Source organism: Ornithorhynchus anatinus, chromosome 14 (genome assembly GCF_004115215.2).
Source record: "Ornithorhynchus anatinus isolate Pmale09 chromosome 14, mOrnAna1.pri.v4, whole genome shotgun sequence".
Taxonomy (NCBI): Eukaryota; Metazoa; Chordata; class Mammalia; order Monotremata; family Ornithorhynchidae; genus Ornithorhynchus; species Ornithorhynchus anatinus.
The window spans coordinates 793,161-803,265 of NC_041741.1; the positions used below are offsets into that span (position 1 = coordinate 793,161).

The 10,105-nt window shown below is 63.5% G+C and overlaps 1 protein-coding gene across 2 annotated transcripts in view; it reads right to left on the minus strand.

Annotated features, from left to right (window-relative positions):
* PRKCH (protein kinase C eta) overlaps positions 1–2,041 on the minus strand; it is a 48,237-nt gene extending 46,196 nt beyond the window's left edge. For both annotated transcript variants that reach the window (XM_029078970.2, XM_029078969.2), the window contains exon 1: positions 1,621–2,041. In XM_029078970.2, coding sequence (XP_028934803.1) covers positions 1,621–2,004 — 384 coding nt within the window. In that variant the 5' untranslated portion in view covers positions 2,005–2,041. The remainder of the gene's footprint in view (positions 1–1,620) is intronic.
* Positions 2,042–10,105: the final 8,064 nt, after the last annotated feature.

The following is a 10,105-nucleotide window of genomic DNA, read 5'->3' on the forward strand; positions in this document are numbered from 1 at the left end:
TTGGCAGCCCACCGCTCCCGGCCTCCCGCCGCCCCCCGCCCGGCGGCCATCCTCCCGCCTGGCCCCCCTCCGACTCCGCCTTGCGCCCGGGGGACCCCCTAGACCGGGAGCCGGTCTCTGACGGGCCGGCAGATGGAGGCCGGCGCGTCCGGCGCCGCGCCCCGACTACGCCGCAACCGGTCGACGGCCTTCGCCGAGAGCCGGGCCCCGTCCCCGCGGGGGGCCCCTCGAGGGCAGGACCTCGCCCGGCGGCCGCGGGTTCTCTGCGACACACCGCGAGAGAGCCCGTGGAGCGCCCCCGCCCTGGGGCCCGCTGGGGCCCGGGGAACCCCGGAGGCTCAGCCCGCCCCGCCAGCGTTGAGGGAGTCTTTCCTTTTACGGTATCCGTTCGGCGCTTGCCGGGTGCCAGGCCCCGTACCGATCACCGGGGCGGACACGAGACCACCCGGCGGGACGCGGTCCCCGTCCCGCACGGGGCTCCCGGTCTCAATTCCCGTTTTACAGGCGAGGTACCCGAGGCACCGAGAAGCGAAGCGACTCGCCCGCGGTCACGCGGCGGGTGAGCGGCGGAGCCGGGATTAGAACCCAGGCCCTCCGACTCCCAGGCCCGGGCTCCTTCCGCTAGGCCGCACGGCTCCCGATTTCGGCCGCGGGTCCGTCTGGCCGGTCGGGGGCACGGGGCCGGGATCCGCTCATCTCCCGGCAACCGCGGGGGGCCCGGGGTCCCCGCAGGTGGGGGGGGGGGGACTCCGCCCGACAGCCCCGGGGAGCCGGCCCCACGTCGCCACCCGGCCCGATCGCCTACGCGGAGGCTCCCGGGCTCAGACGCGGGCCGCCGTCTGCGGGGAGCGGACGCTATCGCTCGGAACTCGGCCCGGGCTCCCGCGCCGGGCGGCGGGTGTGCGTGCCTCGACATGTGCGCGCGTATGTCCCCGCGGGTGTGCCCCCGCGTGTGTCAACGTATAATCATAAACACCATCAGTAATTAAAAGAACTCCGGGAGAACCTCGCTTCCAGAGGGCCGGAGGGATCTGGCTCAGGCGACGGCCCACACGTCCCGCCCCTCGCTCATCCGCGGACCCCCGGGGAAACCGAGGCGGAGGGCCGCCGGGCGGCCCACCCCCACGCCCACGGGGGACCCGGCCGCCCCGCGGCGTCCCCGGGCGCGCCTCCGACTCCTCTCCGGGTTTCGGAGCCCGCTCCGATCGAGCGCGGCTCGGGGGCGAGAGCCCGGGCTCGGGAGTCGCGGATTCTCCCCCCGGCCCGGCCGCCCGCGCCACCCGGGGCGGGTCGCTCCGCTTCTCCGGGCCTCGGCTCCCCCGTCCGTAAGACGGGGATCGGGACCGCGAGCCCCACGCGGGACGACCCGGCGACCCCGCGATCCCCCCCCCCCCCCCCGGCGCCGAGGACGGGGCTCGGCCCGCGGCGGGCGCTCGGCGGACGCCGTCGTGGTCGCCGGGGGTCCCGCGGGCGCGCCGCGTCCGCCCGCGATCCCCGTCCGTCTCGACGGCGCCCACGCCGAGACCGCCGGTCTCGTTCGGCCGTCCGCCCCCCCCGGCGGGGGAAGGGGCGGAAGGGGACGCGCGGGTCTCCCTCCCCGGCCCCGCCCGGGGCGCTCACCCAGCCCTCGAAGGCGTCGGAGGGCCCGGCGGTGCGCAGCAGGTCCTGGAAGCGCAGCGTGCAGTTGGCCACGAAGTGGTCGTAGCCCAGCGGCGTCTCGTGGAAGACGGCCAGCTCCAGGTGGCCGCCGTCGGTCACGTCGGCGCGGAACTCCTCGTTGTAGGTGGGCCCGTTGGTCTTCTGCTTGGTGGCGGTCTGGCCCACGCGCACCTGGTCGACGCTGACCGTCAGGTAGGGGTCCAGCAGCTGGTGGCCCTTCTTGAAGAGCGAGTGGCGCAGGGACCAGCGCGTGGGCTGCAGCCCCACGGCCTCCCCGACGCGCACCCGCACGGACCCGTTGAACTTCACGGGGCCCGACCGGGGGCCGGGGCCGGGGCGGGACATGGCCCCGGCCTGCCGTCCCTCGGGGCTCAGCGTCGCCGGCGGCCGCCCGGCCGGGCCGTGGGGACCCCGGGCCGGCCGGCCGGGACTCGGGCCCGGGCCATCGTCCTCCTGCCCCTCCTGCTCCTCCTGCCCCTCCTGCTCCTCCTGCCCCTCCTGCCCCTCCTGCCCCTCCCGCCCCTCCCGCCCCTCCCGCCTCTCCGGTTCCTCCCTCGTTCCCCGGGGATGGGCGGAGCGGGCCCCGGAAGCGACCCCCCGCACCGGCAGCGGCCACTCGGCGGCTCGGCCCGCTGCAGCCCCACCGGGACCGGGGAGCCGGCACCGGGCGACCCCCTCCCCCGCGGCCCCGCCCCGGAGCCCGGTCCCGCCCCTGCGAGCCGGGGGCGGCGCCTCGCCCGCCTCCTCCCCGCCCCCGGAGCCCGGAGGGGGCCGTCCTCTTCCCGCGGTAACCCCGTGCCTTCCCTACTCTCCCGTAGTATTTATTGAGCGCTCGGAACGAACAAGTCGGCCGCGGATGGAGACGGTCCCTGCCGTTTGACCGGCTTAATCGGGGGAGACGGACAGACGACAACGATGGCGAGAAACAGAGTCGAGGGGGGAGAAGTCGGAAGGCGAGGGGAGGAGCGGCCTGGCTCAGGGGACAGAGCACCGGCTGCGGAGGCGGGGGTCGTGGGTTCGAATCCCAGCTCTGCCACTTGTCGGCCGGGTGACTGTGGGCGAGTCACTTCACGTCTCTGGGCCTCAGTGACCTCATCTGGAGAAGGGGGATTAAGATCGGGGGCCCCAGGTGGGACGACCTGCTTCCCCCGTGTCTCCCCCGGCGCTTAGAACGGTGCTCTGCACATAGTGAGCGCTTAACAAACACCAACATCATCATCATCATTATTATTATCTCCTAAAAACTCCTATCTGCCGAGCGCTTGCCACGGACGGTTGGGCACCGGCTAATCACCCCCCTCTCTCCCTCTCCCCTCGACCCCGTACTCGCCCGCTCGACCGTATAGATTTCCGTCACCCTATCTATTTTGTTAATGAGACGCACATCGGCTCCGTTTAGCAGCGTGGCTCGGTGGAAAGAGCCCGGGCTTGGGAGGCGGAGGTCACGGGTTCGAATCCCGGCTCTGCCACCCGTCGGCCGGGTGACCGTGGGCCAGTCGCCTCGCTTCTCTGGGCCTCGGTCACCTCGTCTGTCAAATGGGGATGAAGACTGGGAGCTCTGCACATAGTAATAATAATAATAATAATAATGTTGGTGTTTGTTAAGCGCTCACTATGTGCAGAGCACCGTTCTAAGCGCCGGGGGAGACACGGGGGAATCAGGTCGTCCCACCTGGGGCTCACAGTCTTCACCCCCATTTTCCAGATGAGGTCACTGGGGCCCAGAGAAGTGAAGTGACTCGCCCACAGTCACCCGGCTGACAAGGGGCAGAGCTGGGATTCGAACCCGTGACCTCTGACTCCAGAGCCCGGGCTCTTTCCACTGAGCCACGCTGCTAAGCAAAGACCGGCGTTATTATTTAGTCGCCACTGTTTTTAGGAGATGTTCTTCCCCTCGACTCTATTTATCGCCATCGTTGTCGTCTGTCCGTCTCCCCCGATTAAGCCGGTCAAACGGCAGGGACCGTCTCTATCCGTTGCCGACTTGTTCGTTCCAAGCGCTTTGTCTGGTGCTCTGCACATAGTAAACGCTCGATAAATACTATCGAATGAATGAATGGATAATAACGTTGGTATTTGTTAAGCGCTCACTATGTGCCGAGCGCCGTTCTAAGCACAGGGGGATCAGGTTGTCCCACGTGAGGCTCACGGTTCATCCCCCTTTTACAGATGAGGGAACCGAGGCACAGAGAAGTGAAGTGACTTGCCCGCAGTCACACGGCTGACGAGTGGCGGAGCCGGGATTCGAACTCATGACCTCCGACTCCCAAGCCCGGGCTCTTTCCACTGGGCCACGCTGCTCAGAGACCGTCCCCGCCCACTGACGGGCTCACAGTCTTCTTGGTACTTTTTAAGCGCTCACTAGGTGCCGAGCACCCTTCTAGGCGCCGGGGGAGATGATGATAATAACGTTGGTGTTTGTTAAGCGCTCACGAGGTGCCGAGCGCCGTTCTAAGCGCTGGGGGAGATGATAATAATAATAACGACGTTGGTATTTGTTAAGCGCTCGCTAGGTGCAGAGCGCCGTTCTAAGCGCCGGGGGAGATCCAGGGTCCATCAGGTTGTCCCACGTGAGGCTCCCAGTCTTAATCCCCATTTTACAGATGAGGTAACTGAGGCCCAGAGAAGTTTATAATAATAATGATGATGATGATGACGTTGGTATTTGTTAAGCGCCTCCTATGTGCCGAGCACTGTTCTAAGCGCTGGGGTAGACACAGGGGAATCAGGATGTCCCACGTGGAGTTCACAGTCTTCATCCCCATTTTACAGACGAGGTAACTGAGGCACAGAGAAGTGAAGTGACTTGCCCACAGTCACACAGCTGACAAGTGGCAGAGCTGGGATTCGAACTCATGACCTCTGACTCCAGAGCCCGTGCTCTTTCCACGGAGCCACGCTGCTTCTCTATAATATGATAATAACGTTGGTGTTCGTTAAGCGCTCACTAGGTGCCGAGCACCGTTCTAAGCGCTGGGGGAGATACGGGGTCATCAGGTGGTCCCACGTGAGGCTCACAGTCAATCCCCATTTTGCAGATGAGAGAACTGAGGCACAGAGAAGCGAAGTGACTTGCCCGCAGTCACCCAGCTGACGGGTGGCAGAGCCGGAATTCGAACCCATGAACTCTGACTCCCAAGCCCGGGCCCCTTCCACTGAGCCACGCTGCTTTTGTCCCGCATGAGGCTCACTGTCTTAATCCCCATTTTACAGACGAGGGAACTGAGGCACAGGGAAGTGAAGTGACTTGCCCACGGTCACCCGGCTGCCAAGCGGCGGAGCCGGGATTGGAACCCGTGACCTCTGACTCCCCAGCCCGGCCTCTTTCCACCGAGCCACGCTGCTTCTCACCGATTATACCGGTAATAATAATGTTGGCATTTGTGAAGCGCTCACTAGGTGCAGAGCACCGTTCTAAGCGCTGGGGGAGATACGGGGGAATCGGGTCGTCCCACGTGAGGCTCACAGTTAATCCCCATTTTCCAGACGAGGTAACCGAGGCCCAGAGAAGTGAAGTGACTCGCCTACGGTCACGTATGAGGCTCACGGTTAATCCCCGTTTTCCAGACGGGGTCACTGAGGCCCAGCGAAGTGAAGTGACTTGCCCACAGTCACACAGCCGACGAGTAGGCAGAGCCGGGACTCGAACCCTCGACCTCTGATTCCCAAGTCTGGGCTCTTTCCACCGAGCCAGGAAGGGGGAGTCCTCTCCCTGGAAGGGCCGCGCCTTCAGGGGCCCCCCTCCCCCGGGCCTCGGGGCCGAGGAGGAGATGCATCACCGTCCCGGGCCGGGGCCGGGGCCGGGGCCGGGTGCATCCTGTTTGTGCGCTTCCCTCCGGTGGGCGGTAATTCCGGCGGGCCCCGGTTAATGGGCGGCGGGCCCCGGTCGATGAGGCGGCCGGTTCCGCGCGGAGCAGGAAAGGCCGGTCGGCCCGGGAGACGCGCTACCGCCCGACCGGCCGCCGCCGAAGAGCGGGGGCGGGGACGCCCGGCTCCCCCGCGCCGAGCCCGGTGGGGGCCCCGGATCCCGGGGCCCGGCCCCTGCTCGACCTTCACCTGCCGCCACTCCGCCAATCGGTTTTCTTAAGCCACAGTACCTGGGCTACTCGCTAAGCGCCTCCCACGGGCCTGGCACCGCGCGGGCCATTCATCCGATCCGTTCACTCGAGCGCCGGGGGTGGGGGACCCGGCGAACCGGTCACCGTGTCACCATGTTAAGCGCTCACCGGGTGCCGAGCACCGTTCCGAGCGCCGGAGAGGATACGGGGTCATCGGGTTGTCCCGCGTGGGGCAGTGTACTAAGCGTTCCTTCGTTCATGAGAAGCAGCGTGGCTCAGTGGAAAGGGCCCGGGCTTGGGAGTCAGAGGTCATGGGTTCCAATCCCGGCTCCGCCGCTCGTCAGCTGGGTGACTGTGGGCGAGTCACTTCGCTTCTCTGGGCCTCAGTTACCTCAGCTGTCAGATGGGGATTAACCGTGAGCCCCACGTGAGACAGCCTGATTACCCTGTCTCTACCCCAGCGCTTAGGACAGTGCTCTGCACATAGTAAGCGCTTAACGGATACCAACATTATTATTATTCAAGCACCGGGCTGGGTATAAGCAGACCGGATTGTCCCACAGAATAATAAGGATGGTATTTGTTAATCGCTTACCAGGGGCCAGGCAGTGTACTAAGCACTGGGGTGGGTACCCCAGTCGATCGGGTTGTCCCAGCTAAGGATAATAATAATAATAATAATCACGGCGGTATTTGTTAAGCGTTTACTACGTGCCAGGCGCTGCAGTGCAGACAAGGAAATGAAGTGGGACACAGTCCCCGTCCCACGTGGGGTTCACGGTCCCTATCCCCATGTTCCAGATGAGGTCGCTGAGGCACAGAGAAGTGAAGCGATCTGCCCAAGGGCACACAGCAGACAAGTCCCTCACAGTCTTAACCCCCATTTTACAGAGAAGGGAACTGAGGCACAGAAGAAACGAACTGACTCACCCACGGTCACACGGCAGACGGGTGGCGGAGCCGAGATTGGAACCCAGCTCCTTCTGACTCCCAGGCCCATGCTGTATGCCATGCCTAGGCCATGCCGCTTCTCTGTTGAGCACTTACTCTGTGCAGAGCACTGTGCTAAGCGCTTGGGAGACCGCGATATGAGAGCTAGCAGAGACGTTCCCTGCCCGCAACGAGCTGCACGGCCTCGCTTCCTCCCACCCTGCCGGGTGCCGGCTGGGACCCCGTGGCCGGGCCGCCGGCCGCCTCAGAGCTGGTCGCGTACCTCGTAGCCCCTCTACCCAGCTTGACCGGAAGCTCCCGGAGGGCAGGGTTTGTGCCCGTTAACTCTACCGGGCCCTCCCGAATGTTTCCTACAGCGCTTCGCACCCGGCGGGTGTTCTATCATTACTATGTGCAGAGCACTGTTCTAAGCGCGGGGGGAGATCCAGGGTCATCAGGTCGTCCCACGTGAGGCTCACGGTTTTCATCCCCATTTACAGACGAGGTAAGTGAGGCCCAGAGAAGTGAAGTGACTCGCCCGCGGTCACACAGCTGACGAGTGGCAGAGCCGGGGTTCGAACCCGTGATGTCTGACTCCAAAGCCCATGCTCTTTCCACTGAGCCGCGCCGCTTCTCATAAGAAGCAGCCCGATGAAGGATGAAGAAGCTGCCCGAGAAAGGGAGCTCGGAAGGAAAGACTCACAGGCCTGGAAAGAGCAGGGCCGCGAAGGGACCCGGCTGCAGTTTACAGAACCGCCAACGCAGATCGCCAACGCGGGGCGGGCACGGAACTGTCATTCACCAACCCCCTCCGGCACCGGACCGGAGGTCGCCAGTGACTGACACTCAGAGATGGGGGCGGGAGAGGTCACGAGGCTTCTTCCCCTATGGGGGAAGAAAGGACCCAGAATTCTCTCTTGGGAGGTCACGCGGGTTCAAGAAAGGGAGGGCTAAGTTAGGGTGACGGAAAAGTTACGGATTTCCGTTGGCAGTTCAAGAGGAATTTAGACGTCCATCTTCTCCGGTGCGGCTAAGGGCGACGTGCGGTGGGGTTCACGGCCCCGAGGATGGATACCGAGGAGGGCCTCGGCCAGTACGGTGTCCCTTGGTGGTGCCCGGCAGACAATTCTCTGACAGGTGTTGGGGGGTGGGAAGGACAGCCCGGGGTCCGGGACGGTATGCGTGTTCACACTGGGGGGAACGACCTCACTGGTGGCAGAGAATACTTCAAACCCAGTAGTTTCTTGCTCCGATGGAGGGAAAATGCTCTGGGGCCTGAATGGGCACCTCCCAGCAGATAAGAACTCCCACACGAACTGAGAAGTAATCGGGAGATAAAGACCTCCCCACCTTCCTCCCTGATAAGACTAGCCATGACTCCGTTTGGGGGATTTTCTTTCTCCCCAAATGGCCTCTGGCCCAGCCGACTGGTGGGAGTCTCAGCTCCCTGGGGGAAGAGGGGGAGGCGGGAAACATGAAGGAAGCAGGGGCAGGGTTAGGGAGGGGAGGACGGTCGGCAAGCAGAGAACCGTGGCCCGCGACGGCCTGGGAATCGGCACCGTTCAGCTGGGCGCCGCCTAGACTGTAAACTCGCTGTGGGCAGGGAATGTGTCTGTTTATTGTTATATCGTACTCTCCCGGGTGCTCAGTACAGTGTTGGGCACACAGTAAGCGCTCGATAAATGCAACCGACCGACGGCCACCGAGTTCCGAGGACGGGGGTGAGGGCGGCGTGTAATCGCCGAGCCGGCCGTATTCCATGAACGCCTACGGAGTGCAGAACCTCACCCGGAGTCCCTGGAAGAGACGGAGGCGGTTCCGGTCTCGCGGGGGGAGGGAGAGGGCAGCGGGGGATGACGTAGATACAGAATCCATTACAGAGAGAACGATGACGGGGTGCCGGAGAGAACAGAGGAAAGGTGGGTACCGGAGGGCAGGAGATCTTATTTCCAGGCCAGCGCGCTTTTCCTCCGGACTGGAAGATGGGCTGACCGGAGAGTTCGGCTCCCTGGGCGGCCGAAGGGCAACGGCAGAAGAACCGAGTGGGATGGGATACAGACTGTAAGCTCGCTGTGGGCAGGGAATGTGTCTTTTATATCGTCCTCTCCCGAGCGCTTAGTACAGTTCTCCGCAGGCAGGAAGTGCTCAATAAATATGATTGACCGGTTGACCGAAAGTGGAGGAGAGACGAAGGGAGCCAGCTGAGAAGTGCTCAGGAGCCAGAGGTTACGCGGGCCAAGGGACTGGCGATGGAGAGGACAGAGGAAGAAGAGTGAGAAGAGCTGCTGCCAGCGCCGAGGGGGAAACTGAGCAAGGGGGAATGGCCAGCTTTAAAAAAATGGTGGTATCTGTTAAGCGCTTACTATGTGCGAAGCGCTGATCTAAGCGCTGGGGGATAGAAGGTGATGGGGTTGTCCCACGTGGGGCTCACAGTTTTAATCCCCATTTTACAGATGAGGTCACTGAGGCACAGAGAAGTTAAGTGACTTGCCCACAGTCACACAGCTGGCAGGCGGCGGAGCCGGGATTAAGGCATTCCACTTTCGCTCCGTTATTCTGACGTGGAAGTGGTGGGATCCCCAGAGTCGCGTGCCCACGGTGCCAGGGAGAAATCGGGCTGGAGGATGACCCCCTGCCAGTGTAAGTTCCTTCTGGGCAGGGCCTGTGTCTTGTGCCTCTGCGGTACTTTCCGACTGCTGAACTCAGTGCACTCGGCGTTCAATAAATACCCTTTAAAAAATATACAGGAAAGTCCCCTACTGTGATCAACGCCCAGAAGGAGAAGAGAGGTGAGAAGAGTTCCCTGTGCTAAGTGCTCAGGGGAGAGGGAGGCAAGAGGAGGAGGAGGAGGAGGAGGAGGGGAGGCCTGAAGGTGTAGTTATAAAGGTGTGAGGAGGCTCTGTGGTTGTGCAGAGAAGGGGATGTGATAAATTTCTAATATACCGGGGCAGTCGTCCTCTGCAACAGTGCCATTCATTCAGTGGTATCTATTGGGTGTTTACTACGTGCGCAGAGCACAAAACTAAGCGCTGAGCAAGAACCCAACCGAGACTGGGTCGCATCGGCTCTGGGCGAGACCCCTCTGGGCTGTGAGAACAAAGCCGGAGCTCCCCGGCTGCTTTCTCTTTAACTCCTTGACTTGCCCCGGCTCACTTTAATCTACCCACTTGAAAGAGGGCCCGAGCAAATTCGGCCGCTTCTTGAAGCCGCCGGTTCAGGACCCTCCAGGGCCCGGCCCCGCCTCTACGAAGCGGGCGAGGGAACGACTCGGGGAGGGTTCGATCTCTCCCTCCCGTCGGTCATTCCTTGGGTCTCCGCGGCCACCCCCGTATCCTCCCGCCGGTCCGGCCCGCTCGCGGGGCCATCTCCACCGACCGGCCGGCTGGCCCCTTCAACTCACCTCCTCTCTTCGACCCGCTCCTCCTCCTCCTCCTCCTCCTCTTCCTCCACCCACCCTT